Raw genomic sequence first — 24,991 nt, forward strand, 5'->3', positions numbered from 1 at the left:
AGCAGAACACATACAATATTTTGATTACAAGCACTCTTTATAATAAGTAAATAACCATGTAAAAGGAAAGTGCAAGTCACATCTCAAAAGCATATTAAAAAGACTGCATATCTACAGTACATGAGTTTAGGAGTAATTAGTGAGTAATTTGCTCTCATAAAATGTGTATCAAAGTATAAAAACGCAACAAATATCTTATTTTGCTATGTGCTTATTTATAAATTGAAAAATTAAGTTACCTCCATTATTGAAATTTACAGGAGTCATACCAATGACCCATGAAATGACCCATGAAATGACCCATGAAATGTACGAAGTGAACTATTAGCACCCATAAAATGTATTAGAGTAATGGCTATACAGCTGAAAATAGCTGGTGTGGGCCTAATGTGAAAAGCAGCAGGAGGTGTAAAGGCTGGTTTCACCAAGATGGAAGCTGCATTTCCTACATTGGCCTCCCAGAGGAAGAGCTTTCATTCCTTCTGTAAGGTTCCCTCAGGAGCCAGGGTCTGAATGGACACTACTGCATAAACACCGGCTCTCTACCACATGTTACATGACCTGAGGGGAACACACAAATACACATCTGGGTTTCCAGCTCTCAAAGACTGTCTGGTTTGTTGATGGTTATCGTAGTGAGAACGGTTCCTGCCGCTCCCTTTTTTGCCTCTTTATAACTCCCCTCACTATCCCTAAATCTGTTTCTTTTCCCCTCCTTCTTCTGTCTCCTACTCCCTCTTATCCATAATTTACAGAACTTATCAACACGCCTTTGATAAATCAAACTACATGGATGAAACTCCCTGTTGCATCATACTGGCTACATAAACATATACATTTTTCCCAAAGTAGTTGCCGTTGTTCAATTCAAATATTTTGTTTAGCCTTTGTGGTAAAAAAAGAGAAACTCAACATTCTTGATTGTGCAAAGATTGTGCAAATTATATCTTTGAAGTTTGAACACACTGAGGCATATGTGAAAAGATGAGGGAAACACAGAGTGAGTTTGTGTAAATACATCAGTACAGATTTCCTGTCTCAACATCTGTTCTGTATGTTACTTTCAGTTTTCAAGACTTTAGACAGTTCAGTGTTTTATGATTTAAACATCATCATCCAAAAGGTACATGTTGTAACAAATCTGACTAAAATTTTATGAAAAAAACCATTGTAGAATAAATGGGTACTTTAAAAAAATAAAATAAAATCTTATGCTTTTATTAAGGTCACTAAGGTCAACCAGTCCAGGTAAATCTATTGTTTTCCATTCCTGATGTAGGGATGGATGTTTAGTTTGTCATTGTGTTTTTCATGTTTTAAATTGAGCTAAAGTCACTTTTGCAAGTATTTTTAATTTTTTTTAGCTTGCTCTGCTTACTTCAAGTTAAACCTATAGCACAGACCATGCCCTATATTGTAGGCATCCAGTTTTTCTCAATCTAGGCGTTGGGCTCCACTCCACATCCCCAAACTGGAAGAACCCAAGTGGTTCCCAGAACAAAAGGGATATACAGTCATTCCTAATGGTTCTAAGTCTTCATCAGAGTCTCTTCCAAGTGAAATGTGGTATGCATGTTAAGGGGAACCTATTATACAAAATTCATATTTTGCACATTTTTGTTCTTCCAATTAGGTCTCAACTGTTTCTAAAAACAGCCCAAGCGCTTAAGAAAACCACTCAGATTTTTTCAGGTAATACGCTAATGTTTTACGGTGTCTCAAAAGCAAGCCACTTCAATGAACCCCTGATTGTTAAGTCACAATCGACAAACACTGCACCATTACATTGCAACCCAAGCGGTGGTCAGCTGGTTTTACCACTGTACAATAGATGCTGGAAAAGACAAGTGTTTTATTGTATACTTAACATCCAGGAATTACTTGCCACATCATTGTTGGTTGTGCAGGAGGTTCTACTTATTCTGCTTTTGTGTCAGATTCAAGGTCAAAGATCTAAGTTTGAATAATTGCACAACAGTTTCCAGCCACTTTCATGTGAGTGTAAAAGTTTAGTTGGGGGGGAGTAACCATATGACAGCAGCAACATATTTGGATTTTAAGTGACAAGAGGCCCTAAAGCAGCTCATTCTCATTCTCATTCTGAAAGGAGTTCAAAATAAGAACTGAACAGACTAAAATCCCATTTTCTTAGAAACATTTTGTGCAAAAAATGTAATGAACATGTTTTGTAGAGCAGATAGACCTACCCTAACCTGTTCAAGGAAGTATAATAGGTCCCCTTTAAAATTACAAATGGAGGCATCCAGGAATTACACAGATCTGCACCGTCTTAAATGTCTCCTTTTGATGCAGAGGACCAACAGCTCTTCTTTTGCTCCCTTTCCCACTAGGCTGTGTACCACTACAGAGGATGGTTTGATCTTAGTAGGTTTTTAACATTGAAAAAATACAGTCAAAGTCACTTCAGGAGTTGTTTTTTAGATAACTGACAAAGATGACATTTTGAGGAGAGGGCACATCATCAAAATACCCATATTTCCCAAACTAAACAACTCTTACAGTTGAATCAAGCGCAGTATTTGCCTGACACATCTCATCAATGGCTTTTGAGGTCCAGAGAAGGAAAGACCAGGTCAGTGAGGACATGTTGCAGAATATATATTGTGAAGCCCTGGGATTAACAATGGATACTTACTGGTTCAGTGTAGATGTGAGCATTGTTCACTATGTAATCCACAACACTCCTGATGTTCCAACACATCGTAATTTTTTTTTTATCTCTCTATGTCAACACAACTGTACCTTTTATAAAAATAGATGTTTTATTACTCCCATCTTGGCCCACCCCACCTGCATTATTCTGCTTCTATTTATGTCTATGTAATAGGCCGAAATTTCAACTGATCGCTTGCCAAACAAATTAGAAGCGATGACATGATTTGTGAGGTGAAACCTTGTGGTTCTCCATGGATCCTGGAACAAGATAAACTCATCCAGACTAATGAGTTCTTTAATAGATAACAGCAACAAGGTCATTTATGTACGGTAAATCCTTCTCTGATAGACTGCAAGACATTCTCAAATAATTGATTCATCAAAGACAAATGCTACATAAATGAGCAATACCAATATGGCTTGACTGAGTAGCTGTTGCAAAGGTTAAAAATCTTACATTTTCCATTGCGTGGTTCAACAACTCTATATAATGCAGTGGTCTACCTTGGTACCAGACTGGTCGACAAATATTTGGAGCGCCATTCTCTTCTCTATCTGTAATCACAGCGAGCATTAGCCTCCGACTAAGAATAGCTGATCAGATAATACTACTGCAAAGACATTAGTGGAACATTACACACACATTAAACAGCCAAGCATCCCATCATTGCTCCGACAACACAACCAGAGCCAAAAAAGACTGTTCACGAGATGAAGCGATAGCCGTGTACTTGGGATTCAGTTGGTGTTCACAAGCTTTGGAGTTTAAGAACAAAGGAAAGTGCTACTGCTGATGTTGATAAGCTGAGACCTCAAAGTTTGAACTTTGACAGGTAATTAAAATGATGACAATCTTAAATTTATTTCTAAGTCTGCTTTTTAAAGAAAGGTAAGTATTCACTTTTTCTTCACTCTCTCAACTCTGACATAACCCATCAGGTTTTATCCCTCTTATTTCTAAACTTGTTGTCTTCTTGTTGGGCTGCATGTTGGCTGAGATTCCTTCAACTTCCACAGCAGGGTTTCTTATTTTCTAATTTGTTAGGTTTATTTGGAAGAACATTAAGTTGTTCATGCATTCTATAAAAGCTTTTAGCATCATGTTTTTTCTCAGAAGCTCTTGTCAGATCTTACTATGTTTTCTTGAATGGACTTGTTAGGCTCAGGGGCAATATTTGTTTGTAGTAAGTAACTGGGAATATTTAAACAAATAACAAACATTATAGCTCTGTCCTTGCATTTTTATGTTCTAAATTTTTGAGGAACTCGTGGTCTTTATTCAATTTCATGACATGCACCATTTGAATATCAACAATGTGTTTAAAATATAAAGCCAAATAAAATGCTTTGAAAAAGGAGGCCTTTTTATCTACATGTGGGGATAAGTTGGCCTTTAAGAAAGCTGGAGAGAGCAAAACATTCAGCAGACAACAGGAAGGCTAACAGAATATGGTAAAGTTGCTCCTTAACGCCTTTTGAGCTTTTAATCCCCATCATTGAGCATACTGGATTTGGAAATGTTCACAGCTGTTATAGAAATCTGTCTGTCTGTTAAGGCACATACATTCTAGAGAGAATACATAAAGACAAACTGCTGGGCTAGTAATTACGAACAAAATATGAACATTTGTTCTTTAAATGCAGTAAATAAGTTTCCAAACTTATTCACAAATTAGGATTTTGAAAATTGAGAAAATATCTTTTTATTTTTAAAATAAAAATATTTTAAAAATATTTTAAAAACAGTTACTTACTACTTTTTAAAAAACTTACTTACTTACTACTTTTTAAAAACAACTTACAGTTGTTTTTAAACTGTAAGTTTTTATTTTATGCTTTTTTATTGTTATGTTGCGTTTTGATGTACAGCACTTTGTATCAGCTGTGGTTGTTTTAAAGTGCTTTATAAATAAAGTTGGTATGGTATGGTATGGTATTTTTAATTTATTTTTATTTTCAAGAAAGCCTCGTGCATCTATATTAAAATAAACATGCTGACACTTTCACCTTATTATGCTAGACCACTACAAGTTGTGTAATGTTCACACCCACTTTTATAGACTCAAAACGTCATTAAACATTTACACACTCGCTACTATGTGCACACACATCTAGCATTCAGGCTTAGTTTAATAAGCCACATTTTACTCTCCATCTGCAAGGACACTTAACCTCAGAATGTCTGTGTGTATACGTGGGTGAGGGTTTGTGGATGGCCAAACAAGAGCTCATTCTCTGTCTGTGTTTTTATTCATGGGGGGTGAGCCTTGAATAGTGAGACCTCTATCTGTCACACCCATCAAAAACCACAAACACACACATAGAAGAGAGACTCATGGGTCAGAAACTCAAGGCCTTAGCCCCAGATGATCCTGTTAGGGATGAGAAAACCTGCCTGCTGGGCACGACGTGTTCATGTGCGAGTGCAGAAGTTGGATGTGACCACCAGCCCCAGTGTGCCACAGTAAAATCAGTAGCGTTGTTCACTGTGTTACCGTTTCGACAGAAAGACACAGCAGGACTGTGTGATTTATCTATGCTGATATAAATTTCCTCTGGCTTCTAAATGAGTTACTACAAGTATCTTTACCTGTGAAGGAAATGAGAGGATTTGGCTGCAGTAAATAGGCATAATTTACACAGATTTCCTTCTGCACATTAAAAGCTGGAGGATGTGACTTCATATTAGACAAATTCAAGACTCATGATTAGCAAACAGTTATTATAATAAACTTCCTAAAAGCAGATACTGAAGACATAAATCTGCCAGTATGCACACTGTAATTTAGTTGATATCTATTATCCCATAATTTATAAGTATTTTGATTTTAATTTGTGTAATTATTACTATGATTTAGGGTTACAATGCAATTGTTTTCAGGGTAACAGAGCATCCTCTCAAATCATCATTAAGCGCAGGCTTTTCCAACTTTTTCTTCAATCTTTTTTATTTTGAAGATGTGGCTGGATTCCCTTTAAGAATGGATGGTTCACCTGATGTGTGTCAACCTACTCAGTTGACTGAGTACTAGTTCATAAATTTAAGTGTCCACAGCACAGTATAAAATTCTTCCAGATTCTTGTTGCAGAGATTAAAAAGCAATGAATTAATTACCAATTATTTTAGATGTTTACAGGACATCAAAAGAGCTCACAAGCTATCTAATGTTGTTAATTTACTGTTCAGAAGGAAAATGTATCATGTTAAAAAAGATTCATCAAGTATTGAACAAAGTACCCAATCTTAAATTACAGATAAGGCAGAAGATTTCCAAATTTTTCTACTGAATGTCCTTTGTACTGTGGAGACAACTTGGTGTATCATCAAGTAACTCTACCAAATACACTATCAAATCATAAATGCTTGGAAACAGATTATGAGTGTGAGTGTTTCATTTTCCTGAAATAATATTTCAAAAATTGCTGTTGTGTCACAATCTATTTTTTTCAGAGTCTGACTCATATCCTTCTCCTTATCCGTATTTTGAGAAGCTTTCCAAGAGGACAATAATGAGCAACAGCTTTTATCTGGATTCATTGCTTAATGGATAGATCTTAACAACATGCTAATGCATGAAGAACGTTGCTAATGGGTGAAGTATAGCACAGCAGCTAATGGTAAATGTTGAGGGGAAACACTAATGTGCTTGAAAGGCTGTTGCAAATTAGCAACAGAAACTGTCAGAGTAATGTTTAAATGTACAGTATGTACGAGGTGGAGTGTGGCAATAATATCAAGTCTTAGCTGTTTCAAATTTTTAGTAATTTGGTATTAATCAACTCATTTCCACCTTGAAGATACTTTGTACCAGTATTGCAATATATGATTTATTATAATTTTCAATAATGTATTTGCAGTTCATTTAGGTCTAAAATGGAAGGAAGTTGTGATGAAATGGCAAAACATTAGGATAAGAAATAGTGAAGAGGTGGAGTGACCTGGAGCTGGACAAAGCTCTGGCCTGAAGGATAGTAGCTATGGGAGGATTTCTAAGCAACCAAAGGAAAACACAGGCAGGGATCTGACATTGCCTTTGATAAGACTTCTACAGACTCAAATATAAGATCAAGGAAAGGCACCAAAGTTAGGTCCAAGTTCAAATTAACTTCAAATAAAATAAGGTAAAAAATAATCTTAAAGTTTACAGTAAACTGTTAAAATTCATTTATATTGATGTCTAATTCCAATGTGCTAGGAAAAAAAAAAACAAGACATGAACCTGTTCTTTCCTGTTTTCACATGTATGACTGCGTATGGTTCCATGTGTGAATCTGTGGTCTGGATCATGTCTGTGATCCCAGGTGGGCTGCAGGGGAGGAGCACAACAACAAAAAGAGATGCAGTGGCAGGAAATAGAAGGAAGACACTCTCCCTTCTCCCTTTCATCTTTCTTTTAGCCTTCTGCTTCAAGAGAAGGAAAAACAAGGAGTGTGCTCTACAATCCTCTCTCCCTGTGTCCAATTCTCAGACATCTTTTGATGCCTTTCAAGTCGACCAGATGAGCTTTCCGGTTGCCATGTATCCTAACAGAAAGATCTGTGCGCACAGGATTTGGCATGAGGCCTAATTACTTTTAAGTCTTAGACAGGTAGGCGGAAGGTGTATGTGAGTATTTCTTTGTGTAAGAAAATATGAGCTTTGAACTGATTTGTTCTCTGTCACCTTGTTCCTTGTTTTTATGGGAACTGTAAGCGGGCCAGTGGATCTGAAAGATTTTCTGGCACTTTGCCACCATCAGATAGGATAGGATAGAGCATAGGAGTACTCTACAGAAGAGTTGAGTCTAAACCCTGCTTAGAGAACACAACAATGTTTGCATAATACGTAATTATTTTTGTTAAACTGTTATGAGATTTATTATAAATAACAGAGTTCTGGCTTGGTCATGACCTTAAACAGCAGTTACCTTAAAGGTTAATGAAAGGAAGATTGATGTGATATATTTTAATCCTCATGATCTCGGCTCTACTATTGTTGATCTTTCATTACCTATCTAGGATCAAAAAATTGCCTCAAACTTGATTTATGTCAATTCAGCTATCAAATCCTGCTTTTTTTTTATTTACCTGAGGCAGCTGGCCAAAACAAAGTCTGTCTGGAAGTACAGACTTCAAACTCATGCATCCCTCCTACAACACCTGATTCAAAGGTTAAATTACCTTCTTGGCTTGTCAGTGGGTTTAAAAAAGGCCATTAAGCATTCCTTTGATTCAATTTGCAATGTTTGGGAATCATCCAAACATTGCAAGCAGTGGCACTTGAGGACAGAAGTTGCAGACGCCTGCCATATTCCATCATGCTCTAAGCCAGCTGATCAAATATTTCTGATTCTCCCCAAAACCTCCTCCAAAACCAGAGGGGGAAGTCTTATCAGTTGTTGTTCAAAGTTGTGGCAAGAGCTCCTGATGAGCGTTAGGCAGGCTCCACGTCTTACTGTTTTTAATTTCCATTTAACCCTCTTTAACTATTACATCGTTTTAGTTGCTTGTGATTTCATTTATCGTAATACTTTTTTTTTGCTTTACTCTAGTTTTATTTGCATGTTGCTTTATTGTACAGTACTTCAGTCAGCCGCAATTGTTGTTTTTAAATATGCTTAATAAAAGTACAACGGCGTGTGCAAGTACGCTCAATTTGTTTCTGTCTTTCTATCACAACATGTCTGGAAATGATGTTATCCTCATTCATTTCGCTACTTCCCGAATCATTTCCCCAGTAACCTTCATCACTCCTTCCTGGTTTTCTTTTAAACACAAACCGCAGACATGATCAGGAGCTTTCCCTGGCAAACAATACTAATTACAGATTTTTATTTGTAGTTCTGCCCTGTAATAGTGGTGTCTATTGGTGTGTGTGCGTGTGTGTGTGTGTATAAGAGAGAGAGAGAGAGAGAGAGAGACAGAGACAGAGACAGCAAATGAGAGAAACAGTCAGGAAAAACGTGTTAAGTCTCTGTTTTGATATTAAGTCTTGGTTCACCATACATAAACACAAACATAAAGCCCAAATAATTGTGAATAAACTTAGGTCTGAAGCACTGTTCTTATGCAGTGTCTTTGTACTGAGCTTAGAGCAGATGAAAAAGTAATATCACCAGTCTTGTGGTGTTTTCAAAGCCAGATGCAGACTAGCAGCTGTAATATGCAATGCCCCTGTGAGCTACCTGATGTTTTCCTGTTCAGAGGACACAGCAAAGTTCAATGGGTACAGCATGTAATGGAGGAGATTGCATTAATGTATGCAAATAGGTTCTAAAGTTTACATTGGCCCAATAAAAGAAATTTTTACAGTGCAATTCTGATAATAAACTGTATAATGAAGTTAAAATGATTTATCGGTATTTTCTTTTTGTTATTGTAGTTACTGTAATTCCTATGAGACTAATGCCACTGTGACAGGAAATAAAACATGTACAGTATAAAATGATTGATTTTAATATTGTCAATATATGATACAAGGACAGTTCTGCTCTTAAAGGAACACGGATGCTAATCAGAGCATCATCAATCTCTATGAAACATTATCTTAATTAATAAAACAATCCTTGTGCATAATGTCAAGTATTTCTTGTAGCCAGGTAAATCTAGAGGGTAAATATCCTCTAGATTTACCTAGAGGATCTACACTATATGAAAAAAATAAACATTTTGTACTTTCTACAACACTTTGCAAAAACACAGTGTTGTGCTTGAGGACATACTGTAAAAGTCAGGATCTCCAGTATCTTTTGTTGTAGAAATCTTGTATGAATCCAAACCTAGTATAATTTGCATCTCCTGCAAATACCTGCCCACCAATTCCAGTGACAACTTAAGTAATCTTGATAAATCTTCTTCTGCTACATTTCCATTTCATTACTATTGCTCCTGACTCAACTTGAAACAAGCCACAACTTCTTTAATACCAGAGTGAGTTACTGTAGCTACTGATTGAGGCTGAGCCGCTAGATGTAGCTACATTCTTTAAAGTGTTCTTCATGAGGATTTCTTCCCATTGTAATAAACTGTAATCATGAGATTTTCCCCAAAAAATAAACACATTCATTTACTTCTAGGTAACTGTCACATAACATGAAGTTGATAAATTAGAAGAGCAGCTAAATGCTTTTGTGAAATCAGTTTTTTTTTTACCAGAAAGAAACCCTTACGAAGTTGAAGCCATGCCTCCTCAAAGGCCTGGAAAAACTTCTCCATGCTTTCCTAATGTATTGTCAAGACTTCTCTAATGCTCTTTAAGTCTGTCTAGATCAATTCTCTCTGCATTGTTTAAACTCTGTTGAAAATGCAGCGATACATCTTTTAACTGGCACCAAAACACCATGAAGAAATGACTCCAGACTTGTAATCTAACAACTGGCTTCCTCTTAGCTTCTGAATTTATTTCAAATGCTGCGGTTTTTAAGGCTTTAAGTGATGTACTTCTGTAATATTTAGGTAAAACTCTGCAGGAGAACGGCAGTCCAACAGCCGGTTTTTTTCATGGTTGTTTCACAACTCAAATAAAAAACAATCTGCTTCAGCAGCTGTCGAATAGGCTATCTTTCATTGATGCACTATGTAAACAGTACCAACATTTTAAACTTTGCTTAACACCATTTTTTTATTAGATCTTAATATCTAATAAGAATGTATGTGGTTCGACGTTTGATTGTTGTTTTATTCAAATGAAGAAGGGATAAATGAGGCTGATGATAGCTGACTGAGACAAACGCCTTGGAGAAATCTACAAACAAAGCAGCACAGTGTTGTTTTCCAAAGCAGACCACATTTTCTTTGTTCTTAATACTGTATCTTAATTTCATGTTTGCTTTGGTTCTAACAACTGATTCTGATTTGGTCAGAATCAGTTGTTCTAGAATTGACTATGGCATGAATAAATGAGTAAAAGTATTAAATATGCTTGTAAGGACAGAGGGTTAAAGATGGTTGAGTATGTAATTCAAAGATGAAAAGGAGTCGGGTGGATTATGCAAATGAACTTTAGTGAATAAAAAAGGGTGAACGAATCGTACATAACGATATACGACAGAGTGTAGGCATTCAGCTAACATAGCTCTTTTCTGGGAAAAAAACCCTCCTCAATTACTCTTCTTCATTTAACCTCAAGTTCTTCTGCTTGTTCTAAAGCATCATGGGATATAGAGTCCATTCTGTTAAAGGTCCACGAATAGTCCGTTTTGAACCAAATACTAACTATCAAATGCTAACTAGATTTATGAAATAACTGCAACTAAAATAGTTACTTGTATTAAATTATAATATCCCAAATAATATGTCCTAAGCAAATCCTGCTTAAACCCAAAACAAATTCTCAACAGAGTATTTGGAGGGATTTCGTTTGATGAAGCAAAAACACAGTTTATTCCGGGCGACTTTTATTCTGTGGTTGCATCTTAACCAAGTGATGTTTGTCTTGCTGTTTTTGTGGACGTATTATGGTTGTGATAAAGAAATAAATTCATTAATATATAAAAGTGATCCCTGCTAATGGTGACAGACATCAAATCAGCTTTGAGCATTTTTTATACATTGTGTCCTAAAAACAGTCAATTGGTTAAGATTGTTAAAGTTAAAGCAATATGTGTGGTTGCTGACATATTAAAAAGATAATAGCATAGCAAATGGAAGCACAGTAAAAGATACACATGTGAAATCTGAGAACTTACTCCGCACACTGATGTGCTGCCTAGACGTACACTTTGTATATTTGTGTGTATCTAATGATCCCCCCGTCGCCTTCTCAGTGTCTCCCACACCTCCCCTTCTCATTAGCGGTGACGCCTGAGTGGATTAACCACACACATGTGCACATCTAGCACACACAGACAAACCAGGCACTAATGAAAGTAGAGTCCATCAAAGAGAATCTGTACTCATGTTAAGGCAAGACAAACCATCATAAAACAAGGATGTGTGCCCACCAAAAGCCCCTTTGTGGTAGTAGTGTGTTTCTGTGTGTGTGAGTCTTAGAAGCATGAGCCAGCAAATAAGATGTACTTTGTTTTATGCATGTTTATGCTTTTAGAATTGTGTGTATATCTACAACATCTGGTTATTGTTTTCAGGATTATATAAACTAGTAATACACTAAAAGAGATTAAACCCTACAAAAGAAGACAAAAATCAGAGACGGAAATGGAAATAAATATGAGAAGAAAACTCACTTCAGAATTGAACACAGACCAAGATATCTGTCTTTCTGATCTAATGTGATTCAATCAAACTGACAGATGGAAGAGCAGACTGAAAGAAGAGTATGGATAAAAATATACAAGTGGCAATCACAGGCCACAGAAATTCAACTGAGGATGTGAGTGTGATCCAATTTAAACAAACAGCAGTGGGAACAGACCTGCTTAGTATATGCCTGTAAAAGTGATGACAGTTTTTCTTCTCCTCAAAGGATTTCAGAAATATCCTGTCCATAAAACTGTGCTTTTGAAACTTTTTTTAACATTTTACTCAAAAGGTTTGTACAACTGCAAACAAAACAATAGATTCTAACTAATAACTAATTCTATAATAATATTTGTCTTCTTAAATTTTGTGTAAAAAGTGGTGTAAATTAATAAAAATGTTTAACCAGATGTATCACAATTCTGTCATAAAAGCGTAACAAATACCTTCAAAGACCTCCCTGTAACTACAGACTTTGACCATGATGAAAAACAACAACAACAACAACAACAAAAAAATAGGCTCATTGTCAAGAACTGCAGAGAATCTTATAGGTAAGTAACATGTTCATATGGGGGGAAAAAAATCCCTCTTATTGAAAAAGCATCCCCCAAGGCTCTGTGTTAGGCACAACACTTGTAATATTTCATAATGAATGTTCCAGATGCATCTCTCCAGTTTTATGATATTTATTGTCATGGAAATACAGTTGACCTAATGTGGTCATTTGCAGGTTGTTTGTGGCAGTCACAACTGTTACACAGAAAAAATAAAACAAGAGAATAATAAAAATCCAGGCAGTTATCTCTGCTTTATGTCCACATGAGGTACTTAAAATAAACTTGTGCCATCCTTTCTTCTAAACCATTTCAAATGTTACAGTGTCTACAATGTATGCTCCATTCTTCTTTATATGGGTTTTGTACTTATATAATTTTAAATATTTTAAATATGCAACTTTTTTCATTTGTTTTACTCTCGATAATGAAATTTTAACTCAAGGGTAAAAAAAATGGCTAAAATGAAAAGGTGGAAAGCTAAGGAACATGTTAGTAATCAATCTCAGACACTCAACTCAAGCTAATTCATCTAAACATTTCTTTACACATAAATGTTAGATCAGTTGATTCAGTGAGTAGGTTCAGTCTTTTTCTTTTTGGCGCATTTGATTGACAGCAGTGAGAGGTCCATCATATTTTATATTTTATTTATTCTTTAGTTATTGCAGGAGCACCCCCTTGACTAGTTGCTGTTCTTGGCAATCTCTTTTGTGACATGGGCCAAGAACCCGTTATGTGTCTGAAAACTCAACTGTGCCCATTCTGAAGCCCATGAGCCATTAGGAGTTAAAGCAATACGTGCAAGTTAGCAACATGATATAACACTGTCTCTTACAGTAGTAACAGACAATGAACAGGTAGCATCAAGGCTCTGGTCAGGATTTATTGTCATCTGTCAGGTATAAAGGTCTGATGAATTGTAATATTATTTGGTTTGACAGGATGACCCATAATTGGAGAAAAATGTACATATGTAACTGCAAAGAAAAGTAGAAAATCAACTTACAGAGGACTACATGTTCCTACCTTTCTTGACTTTCTTTGATGGTTTCTTCTTGATGAATTTGGTAATTTCTTGTGGATGTTCCAGATCCTCCCCATCACCAGAAACCTCTGCTATTGGCTCAACACCTCCTGTGAGTAAAACATAAACAATACGATATAATAGGTACATGTTTTAAAGACATAGCTGAAAGAAGTGGAGCATCTTCACAAAAGACAGGCACCACGGGGTCTTTGTTTTCTTGTTTTACCAGGTTTTCAGCAGCTCATCAACCTTCTACCAACAAGCTGACATTGCAAAATACAAAACATTTAGAAAATCTTTTCAAGTGGGTATATTGTAAAACTAAAATTACACTTAGACTGTAAATGTTATCCCCTAAGCTGCTAAAATAATTAGGTTGGTAGAAAAAAAGTGCCTCAAAGTAAGAAGCAATTGTAAAACAGTTATTTTAATTGTGGGTACATAAGAGAAAAACCCCAAAGGTTTTTAAAGGCCTTTTAAAACTTTTCAACGCCTGCTTTAAGATTTACATAGCCTAATCAGTTGTTCTTCAGACAAAACACGTCATTTATCAAAAATAAGTAATTTATGTTCCAGACATGAACAATTACATTCTAAAATTCAGACTGTTTGCTTTCTGATTACAGAGACAAAGGAGAAAGTTAAAGTCTTGAGATACATTTCTGACATCATCTTTCTTTTCTCCTTGGTTCAGAGCTAAACTTTAATTGGTATGATTCAAGTTGCTATTTACTCTGTTTTTATTCAGTCTATTTTTGTTTCGATGTTTTACAATGTGTCTTAACTAGTAGTTGTAAAAGTTTGGGTTTATTTAATGTCATATAAGCAGCAATGGCTATATGATGGGAGCAACATATAATAACAAATTAGTTTAATTATTTAATAAATAAACATACAAACAATTGAAACATAAAAAACCTTCATGTTTTTTATAAAGTTCCTAGAAGAACTTCATTCAGAACTTGACGTCTTCCTTTTTTGTGAATATTTTTTTTCCTTAAAACTGATTTTAAACACTCATATGTTTTCTCTGCACTGTTTGTATATTTCTTAAAGAATACATAAAGATAACGTAAAGATTAGATTCAATTTCAGAGGAATATAAGCGTAGCTCTGAACAAGTGTTTGGACATGTGGTGTGTGTGTGTATATGAACTAGGATGTGTGACGTTGTGATTGTGTGATTTTGTGTATGTGTGAGATAAAAATCCCCAGCAGAATCCCCTGGATCAGTCTGGATTTAAGGAGCTCCTGAGGCCGATGAATTGGACGCCTTGTCTCGCCCTCTACCCCATCTTACAGTCTCCTCCTCCCCTCATCTCTCTGTCTCCTGCTGTGTCCCATCCTTACTTCTTCTGCTTGTGTCTTCCATCACTTTGAGACTTTTCTCTACCTACTTCTCAATATATACCTCAACTCTTTCTTACTACCTCATCATCTATACTCTTTTATTCTTTTAACCTGGCTCTTGTGCTTTTTCTCACATTTTCTTCAGTCCCTCCTTCTCTCCTCATCTTATCCCACCCTTCCCCTGATTTCCTCTGATCCCCTAGGATTGTGTCCAGTTTCAGGGTATTTTCAGTTAACGTGCACAGCACACACTGTGCCATTGTGTATGTGTGCATTTACAAGACAGAGCGTGCAAGTGTGTCTGCCATCAAGTCTACCTTAAGGTGTCTGAGAATGTGTGTGTGTCTCCATCTCCCCCTCTGCGTCTACATTTGTGTGTGTTCAGATTATAGTAAGCCCTCTCTAATATTTATCCTGGCCTTTTTTAAAGCCAATCTTGTTCCCTTTGGTCAGACCACAGCCTGTGGCTTCACACACACAACCGCACACTCAACGTCAGTTGTTTGAAATGGGATAGGCCTCACTCCTAATTGGGCAGGTGTTTTTTCAGGACACGTTGTTTTTTTTAACACTGTCATACAGTTCAGTGGTACATATGTAGGTGTCTGTTTTAACCAAGGTTTAATATCAACATCAGGTAAGGAAATTGGCCACCTCTGGAGCAGCTTATGCTGGAAAAAAAAAGAAAAAAAAAAGTAAAATCACATCGCATACAAGCCTTATCCTACGGCTAGCCTCACACACATTCCTCTGACTCTTTTGCTTCCTGTAAATAGCAGGTATTTTGTCATCTGGTCAGAGTTTAGTGCATTTATATATTTCTTTTGGCAGGTCTAATGTCTATATTCAACTGTAGACGGGTTATTAGCAGTTTTACACAGTACAAGTATTGTTAGAAGTTGTAGTGGCAGTAATTGCTTCCATTACAGTAATTATTATTAGAATTTAAAACAAAACTACAACCAGTTGTTATACTAGCATCACAAACAAGGTATATAGATAGATTTTAATTTCTAATATTAGTACAGATATAAAAATGATTTTTGTAATAAATTACATCAAATGACTAAAGCATTGAAGTTCAGCAAGTTACAAAAGCTGCTGCCACCCTGCTACTTGTCTAGGCATGTATGTAGTAAATGTGCTCATTTTTTAAGCATAACATTGCTTTTCTCAGACAAATTATCATCTTTCTTTGTGTACTTGTAAGGAGCCAACTTACAACACTGTACTGCACACAAGAATGCATATTCAAATATGGAATCCAGGAAATGAAAGACTTAAAAAGAAAAACTGTTAACTTTTAAATTAAAAGTACAATATGTAGAATATTTGAATGTAAATTTAACACTTTACAAAATTTACTATCCAGTTTTCATGTGGAATAACTTATAACTTCTAAAGACTTGATGTGGCCAGTGGGTTGTAAAATGCAAATGTCTTCCCTGGAGACTTCCACCCTACTTAACATATAGATCATAGAAAACCTATAATATATTCAAGTCTGTATTCAGTTCTGCTGTCCAAAATTCATTCAAATTGTTCATATTTATTCTTTGTGACATTAAAATGCTGATTAAATCACAAAGTCTCCCATATTTGAATAAGTTGCAAGAGAAGTAGTAAAAGAAAATCAGAAATCATTAGATGTTTTATGAGTAGCTATTTCCATCATAATATCAATCCCAATAGATTTTAATTGCTTTAAATGAAATTTAAGAAGCACAGTGGCACAGTTACGGTCACATCAAAAGCCGTGATCCATGTTTGATCGGTCGGAACATTACAAGTTGCATAAACCAATGCGTGACAACTTGGGGCCACTTTGAGACAGTTTTAGAGCAACTCTGGACAGGCTGTTTCAGGGGTTAAGCTGCTTCCAAACGACGGGTCTGTTTTGGTCTGAAATGCGGACACACCAGAGCATTCCAGCTTTATTCTGGGCTGTGGTTTGAAGATGGGGGTGACACTGTGCTGCTGTGGTTACCGGCAATTTGGCTGTGGGCTTTACGCTTTTTCAGTCCCCCCTCAAGGCACACATGTTCACCCCCCCACGTGTACACACTTCGACTCATGTATCGTACCCGCTCTAACCTGCTTTTGAAGGCAAAGATCAACATTTAGGAAGTGTGTAGCTGAAAATCGTATTTCACACACAGGATATGGATATTTCATGGGTTGAATATTGTCTAAGCAGGTTACTGACATTTTGGTGACATTGGTTGGATTTACTGAATGATGAACCTCAGGTAGTGGTGAATTCTCCCCTAAAATAGCACCCTGCTAATTTATATATAGCAACATGGAGGAGAACTCTTCAATTTGGAAACCCCACACAGACAGAACACAGACAGCTGCTCAGAATTACACACATAACATGACCTACACTTAAATACATTACATGTAGTTTCCTGTGCGGACCCTCGCGTATCCATGAACAGATACATGTATGTGTATGCAAATACTGAAGGACGTATAAGCGTTGCCCATCTTCTCCCCTCTCTTTAATTCTGAAATAGATGCTGGACCCAAACCACAGCTACCAGTGGAACAAAGTGAAAATAGCCTGTGTGGATAGGAGAAAATGTGTGTGCTTGCTTCAAATGGACTGTGACTTTATTAACTGGGGGAAAAACCCTTGAAATAAAGTCTAAAAAGTATTACATTTAAAAGGCGCGACATGAGAAAATACACTTAAAAGATCAGAGGACGGCAATGTGTCATCGAGCTGGAATAAAAATGCTCACTATAATTAATACTGACAATAAGTTGACTAATAATTTTTTAATTACATTAGTAAGCTTTTGCTTTTGGTTTGAGCACAAATGTGACAGAAAAGGAAAATGAGAACTGCCTGAAATAACTGAAAAACTCAGACAAAAAAAAACACCACCCTGTCATTTTGCTTTCGGCCCCCTAGAGATGGAAAATATCTCAATTCAGTCAGTGATGCAGACTGACAGGGGAAAGTGTGTGACTTCTCTGGCTTTGGGTAGAAAAAAAAAAGATAAAAAGCCACCCTATCTTTATCTCCTCCCAACTGCATTTACTACACCACAGAAGTAAGGAGTATGTTTTTTACGTGCTCGTTGCTTTGTGATTATCTCCAGAAATGAGATATTTTACTGCTTTTCAGAAAATATTAGTTATTAATACTCAAGCAAAAGACACTCTGGAGCATAGATTCTGAAAGTCCAGATTCCAATCCAAATGAGAATCGAATGGCAAGTGAAGCTGGTCCCAGTCTACCTTATTTCTTTTGACGCTGTCAACAGAAGATGGACCAAGAGTTGTGTGGGAAAGAACCAATCACAGTGCAGTATGCTGCTATAACGCCAGGCAATAATAATTATAGTATTTTAAAGAAAAGTGCCTTGTTTAGCAGTGTGCAGCAGTAAGGGGTGTGACGATACCTAAAATTCACAAGACAAGTTGAAACACGAGACCGAGTTAACGAGAATGAGATGGGATTTTAATGTTACTAAATCAAGTTTATGCTGTAAAAAGCCCTTCCTGTGTTCTGCAATTTTTATTGATTTTTGCCACAAACTCAACATTTCCTTTTATCTCTTCATCATAGGAACAGTGGTTCACTATGAATGGTATGTATGGTCTACAGTAGAACATTTCTCAGCATGCGCTGCGATTGTGATGTAGCTCAACAAACCGCTAGACTAACAGCCACTGGTTGTTATAGCGATTCCTTCTGCCTCCTTCAGCATCTTGTTACATCCTGGTGAATCAGAAAAACAAGTTTTTGTCCACACCAAATAAAAAGAGCCTCACAGAAAACATGTTACAAACTGAGTGACTAAAAAGTCACATTAAAACAAGGAGCAAACAATCTAACTTTATTTTATCACCCCAGAAAACATCTACCTGCCCAACAATTTAAGGAGAGAGATACAGTATATATTATAGCTATATGTGTTCCTTCTTTATTTTTAAATATTTGAGCCCCTTAGTAACAAGTAATTATAGGCATAAAGTGCCGTTTTTGGGGTGTAATTTACAACCAGTTTTGAAGGGATTTATTAATCACTACCTCTTCTGGAAATTAAATGTTTGAACTTTGCTCTACTGTAGAGCTTTCTAAGACACCTGATCTATTGCATAAGTTTTAGTGGCTCAGGGAGAACGAAAAAATAAGTTAATCTAAAGTTCAGCTAAAATGATATACCAAGTTTGTTTTCTGTAAAGAATAATATTTTTAACAATAATTACCTTGGCCAGATTTGTTAACCGTATTCTATTATGCAGTCAAACTGATAAAAAAAGAGCTATTCCTTTAACATTAGTAAATAAATAGATAGACCAACTTATGGAAGTTGATTTGTACTAATCCATTGGTAGATAGATTATTTAAAACATACAATTATGATAATGAGAATGTTTCTTGGATGAATTAATTTTGTTCATCTGTGTTAATTACAGCACTTAAGAACAAAACCTTCCAGCTGCTACTGGCTCATTTTAAACATACTGCTGATGATTTTGTTCCATGAGGTGGTTCTGTTCAGGCGGTTTCTATTTCCAGGAAACTACCAAAAACACATTAACACCGACACACACACTTCCTGCCAGTGAAGTGCAACTTCATGTGTTGTATCCCCAGTGTGTGCATGTCTCTTTTTGTGTGGTTGTGGTCTTGGAGGGGGGAAACGATTTCCGTAAGTCTTGTTGGAAAAGCAAACAAGTGTGTATGTTTACGGGCGGGTGAGAAAACAAGATCTAGGAAGCCTGTTTACTGCTGCGCTCCGTGTGGGTGTGTATGTGTGTGTGAATTTTGGTAGAAGCCCAAAATGAAGTCCGAGACTCCATGATTAAAAAAATAAACACAAACAGTCACTCTTTTAATACATTCAAATATTGTAATTTTTAAACTATTATTTAACAGTATTTTTGAAAAAGAAAACAACAACAGGGATTTATGCTAGAGTTGTAATATGAGTGCAGTGCACTTAATTTTAATTATTTATGACTTATGTCTTATCCACTAAGTAATAAATTACAGGGTGCTTTAAGGTCACAAAAATGTAGGATTTATTTGTTTTGCACATAAAAAACAACAAAATATTTAGGCATATTTTGTATACATTTTTAAATCATCACTTAGAATCATCACTTAAAATCTAGAAAATTGTCTAACCAAGTTGCACATTTCTTAAATCTGGATATACTAATTCTAATAATGTTTTTCTAATGTTGTAAATTTGCAATTACTGTAAAGTCTATTTTGTCTTTATTGTCATAATAACGTTGTGTAATCGTGCATGCCTTTCACTTTGCTCCTGGTACACCTAAATTTGCACAATATATTTCACTATCAAGAAAAAAGTCCACAAATTCACATTTTTATAATAGAAAATCTTGCATGATTAACTATCGTCAACACCAAAGTTTTCAGTCACTACATCTGCTTTAGCTGCCCATCTAATTTCATTTTATCTTCCTCTTTTTCTTTCCCTACTTACTCACCTGGAGCAGCAAGATTCTGAATCTGTGCAGGGATCTGGACATTAGCTTCAGAGGCCAGGGTGAGCCGGCCTCCCTTCCCAATGCGATCACAGAGCAGGGCTATGTGTTTCTTGAGGCGGGTGGTGTCTTGGGGAAGGCCCAGCAAGGGGCCGCCTGCCTGCGCCAGAGAAGTGGCCTGGTCCTTGGGGCTTCGTGACAAGCAGCTCCGGAGAAGGTGGGAGACTGCCGCATCACAGCTCTCCTCCCAGCCCTGATGAAACAGGAGAAAAATTTAACAGAGAGAGATAAGATGTCTAGTTTACTCTGTATGTTAGCACTGTAACAAATATAAGAGTAACATGATGGTCCAAATGACTATCTGCGACTAATGTAATCTTTACATGGATTTTATGATGTTTATGTTTTAAAAATTATAATAAAAGAAAAATACACAATAAAGTAAAAGAAATTTCCAAACACCAGTGATGAAGGAAGTCAGACTGGTGAAAAGGAGAACTTTGAGGATCTCCATAATTTGGTTATCATGTCCTCTGTGAAGAAAGTCTGCAGATTTTGGTGAAGAGGACTCCATCTCGTTAGGAAACCTCAAGATTTAATATTTGCGTTTTGCAGATTATATGCCTCTGTTGCTTCCATAGACAGCATGCACTGGAACAAGTGTTGCTTTCATGAGTGTTGGTAGGATGGAAAGGGGAGATGGACAGAAGGATTGGGGTTTTGTCTGCAGTAAAGGGAGTCCTGCTCCAATCTGTTTTGGTGAACAAAAAGCGGAGCCAAAATAAAAACGCTTTCAATTTATCGGTTGGTCTACATTCCAACCCCCACTTATGGTCATGAGATATGGATTATGACTCAAAAAAAACTAACTCCCAGATACAAGTGGCCAAAATTAGCTTTTTTTTAGAGGATTGCTCGACTGAGGCGGTTAATTGATTTTCCAGCATCAGGGTGCCAGGTATAGGCAAGATTTGCACTGTAATGCTCACTGGATGTTAGATGCCAAAGAACTGACTATCCCAGTGACTTTTGTCATGGTAATGGTCCGTCTTGTCTGTCATATAAAGGGAAGAACTGATTTGAAAGGAAGGACTGATTTTTCAGATCCTCCATTGGTACATCCTTCATATACAGTATGATAGTGAGATATGAATCACATCACAAACAAATCCTGGATACAAGAGGCTGAAATGAACTTCCTTTGTACGGCTAGGCTTTATTGACGGCGTGAAGAGGCTCATCATCTGGTTGAGGTTCAGAGGAGAGCTGCTGCTCCTCCTAATCAAAAGGAGTCAGTGGAGGTGGTTTGGATATTTGATCAGGCTCAACTCTGGACACATTCCTTTAAAGCTCTCCTTGCACATGAACACCCAATATTCCCTCTAACGTCTAGATATTCCTTTTTCACTTGTGAATGCCTTGGGATCCTCCAACAAGCTTGAAAGTGTCTTTGTGAAAACAGACTTCTCAGTTTAAATTTATGAGGCTGTTACCTTAACAACACGAATTTGGATGTGCAAAGAACAATAGAAGAACGAGTTGAAATTAAACAAGTTTGACTATATACTACACCTCATGGAAAGTCTTGAATTGTCAGACATTAGAAAAAACTCATTAAGAGTCAAACAGAAAAAAACTTTCAAAACTTCATTTTCAACTTAAGTTAGTAAGAGGCAAATGTGTGTGTTTGTTGCGTGTAGGTATTAGAGGGGTAAGGGTGTGTTGACAGCTACCCTTCCCCCTTCTAAACCCGCCATTCCTTCCTTCCCCTGCCTGCCGCCACAATGATTGACCTGTAATGAGCTATAATGACAGGTAATCAGCTCCGTAATAATGGTGACAGAGTGATACTGACAAAGAGAAAGAAAAAAAAAGAAATGAAGGGCAGCAGACATAAAGAGATGGTTGTAAAAGGTCTAGGAGATGAGATGGCAAGATATATTAGAGACTGAGCACAAGATGAGCGGAAAGGTGAAGAACGATCAGAGATAATGATGAGGACAGTAGACAGGGGAAAGATCTTGAGAGAGGAGAAATGAGAGGGGAGGAAGTGGAGGAGGAGGACAGATGGGAGTTGGGTGACCTGTTCGTATCACAATACCTCACCAGATTATCAAATACTTAAAACAAAATACCTGCAGGTTTCTGTGGAAACTTGGCAGGCTGAAGCACACACCCACTGACACAAACATTTCACATACTGTTGAACAATATTTAATATATTTAAGTCTGAAGTGCTGAGATTTGTCACTGAGAGGAAGCAAACAAAGCAGAACAGGTTTGGACTAAGAGATAGGACAAGAAATTAAGACAAATTGTTTAACTTGGAGACTATACAGAATGTGTTTTAAGAGAAATAATATTTATGGACAACAGTAGGTTTTTAATGAGGATGATTTAAAGGTAATACACATTCATTTTAACAAGTATTGGATCAAATGTTTATAGGAAATCACCATTTTATGAGCAATCTATAAATAAAAGCAGCTATAAAGACAACTTTTTCTGAGATTTCATTTTAAATAGTTGGACTAATAGTATGACTAATTCTTCATTATATTTTATTTTATTTTGAATTTCTGCTGCAAAATTGTGATTTAATTTTGCCTGTTACTGAATCACAGAAAAAACATTCTAGCAAGCTGGGAGCTTTGGATATGTATGTTAGGTTCATTAACTTTCTATGACCTAAACTGTACTTTAGGAGTCAGTGTTTGTGCAGATTTTCCTCTGAAGTGCCCATTGGAGATATTTATTGTGTTACCAAGGAAAAAAGCCAAAAATGTTGACGCACTGGTTTCATGCACCAAAAAAAACTATAATTGCCCATCTGATCATGCCACTTTCTACTTTTAAAACATTTGCTAAGCCTAAAAGCATTCCAAAAACATGCAGGACTCTATGTCTCACAGAGAAAAATCCCAGGTGGAACAGCAATGTTACTGAACTGGCATGGATAGCAACAACCTTGAAATGCTCCCAAAGAGACAGGTAAAGGTTCAGAGAAAGCGATATCACAGTTCTGACATCCCTGTCAAGACTGGGAAAGTCATTTTGGAGACCGGAGTTATGCTTCTATGACAACAATGTATCCAGTCTGTTTCCGGGGGAAACATCGTTCACTTTAACTAAATGAGGGGAATCCTTTATCTGAATGAATGTTTAAAACAGGATTTGGTATTATATAACTGCTTCATTCATTGTCGATAAGAGACAATTTTATCGACAATCAAATAGCCTGTTTTGGCTATGTATGTAGCTGCTTCACTGATTATCAATAAAATAAATTTTTAGGATGAGGCAAGATTATTCGTATGTAGCAGTATTTATGAGAATGGTAGCTCAAAGTGCTTTACAGAAAAATATCTAATGAATTGAGAATAAAAGAAAAACATAAAAAAGACAAGATGCATCATATAAAAGCATAAAAAGAAAGACAATATTATAATACAACCAAACGACAATATGACATGATTTAAGACAATGGAAAGAGGAAACATCTCCTGCACATCTCAGGTTTCCAGGCAGAGGAGAATAGAATAAAACCAAAGCCCTTTCTCCACAACTGTGGTTTTAATCAACTTTTCCCCAGTAAGTCCCGGTCAGATTCATCTCCATATGCAGATTCTGTGTATGGAGGTGGTTCCTGTTTTTTGGAACCACCTGATGAGGTGGTACAAGCCCGACATATCCAGGTATTTTTCAAGCGAATTGATTGGCAGCAGAATGTATTGTTTGACTGCCCTGTGGATTTACTTACAAGGACATCTCAACCACCATTTTCAATCTACAGTGAGACCATCATAGTTAGCAAGATGGCGAGTTGCAAAACAATAATTGCATGGTCAAACCTTGAGATCCAAATCTCTTTACAAATTGTAGCAGAAGAGCGCATAGCTTCAACTGGGCGGGGAAACCCGCACCGAACAAATAAATGTAGAAATTTAGGAGAAACTGGAGAAAGTTGCAGGATGGGAGCTCTCAAGGAAAAAAAAAAACGACAAGGGACTGAAGGCAGCTGTGAGGAAAATTAAAACTTTAAGCAAAAGTGATTGTAACATTACAAGCTTAGTAATAGACCTTGTTCTGAATTACATGTCTAATTTACCAAGATTAAGCAGAACAAAATTAGGGAAAGTGTCACTTATGGATCATATACTGGATGTCTAAAAATAGTTTTTATTGTTATAGTATATGTCTTAGTGCTGTGTTCTTGTTATAATTTACAGTCATTCTGACCCAGCAAGGAAGAATTCATAGAAAACGGGTGTAAGAGATTAAGGGATTTAAAAGCTTTACAGATGCCAAATGATTGTATAGTGGTTTTAAACACTCATAGAAAAATTTTTACAACTTTGGAAAGTCATCAAAGCAGCAAATATTTGTCTAAAATCACAGAGATTGAAAAGTAAACAATGGAAACATGTGCATAACAAAAGGCTAACGACAAGATTTGCCAAAGTCAGTCTGAATGGATTTTAGATGCCAAAGTGTCCAATATGGTATTATGAAAGGACATTCATAATAAAAATAAGTAAATAAATAACATTCTTAATTTTTATAAAACCAGTACCTGGCAGCATATGCTAAAGTCTGCATACAGCTCTAAGACTAAAGAAATGATGCTCATACCCTTCTACTTAAATATGTTACTCCAATCATAGTTTTTTGCAAGACTGCAAAACAAGAAAGATATTTATATACACACTAACTGCATGAAAAGTGT

General features: G+C 36.4%; 1 protein-coding gene across 2 annotated transcripts in view; it reads right to left on the reverse strand.

Annotated features, from left to right (window-relative positions):
- The window catches only part of bbs9 (Bardet-Biedl syndrome 9), a 150,652-nt gene that overhangs the window by 40,186 nt on the left and 85,475 nt on the right, over positions 1-24,991 (reverse strand). For both annotated transcript variants that reach the window (XM_032559326.1, XM_032559325.1), the window contains 2 exons: positions 20,269-20,518; positions 13,440-13,547 (listed from right to left, as the gene is read on the reverse strand). In XM_032559326.1, coding sequence (XP_032415217.1) covers positions 13,440-13,547; positions 20,269-20,518 — 358 coding nt within the window. The remainder of the gene's footprint in view (positions 1-13,439; positions 13,548-20,268; positions 20,519-24,991) is intronic.

This window comes from Xiphophorus hellerii, chromosome 3 (assembly GCF_003331165.1).
Source record: "Xiphophorus hellerii strain 12219 chromosome 3, Xiphophorus_hellerii-4.1, whole genome shotgun sequence".
NCBI classification, from domain to species: Eukaryota; Metazoa; Chordata; class Actinopteri; order Cyprinodontiformes; family Poeciliidae; genus Xiphophorus; species Xiphophorus hellerii.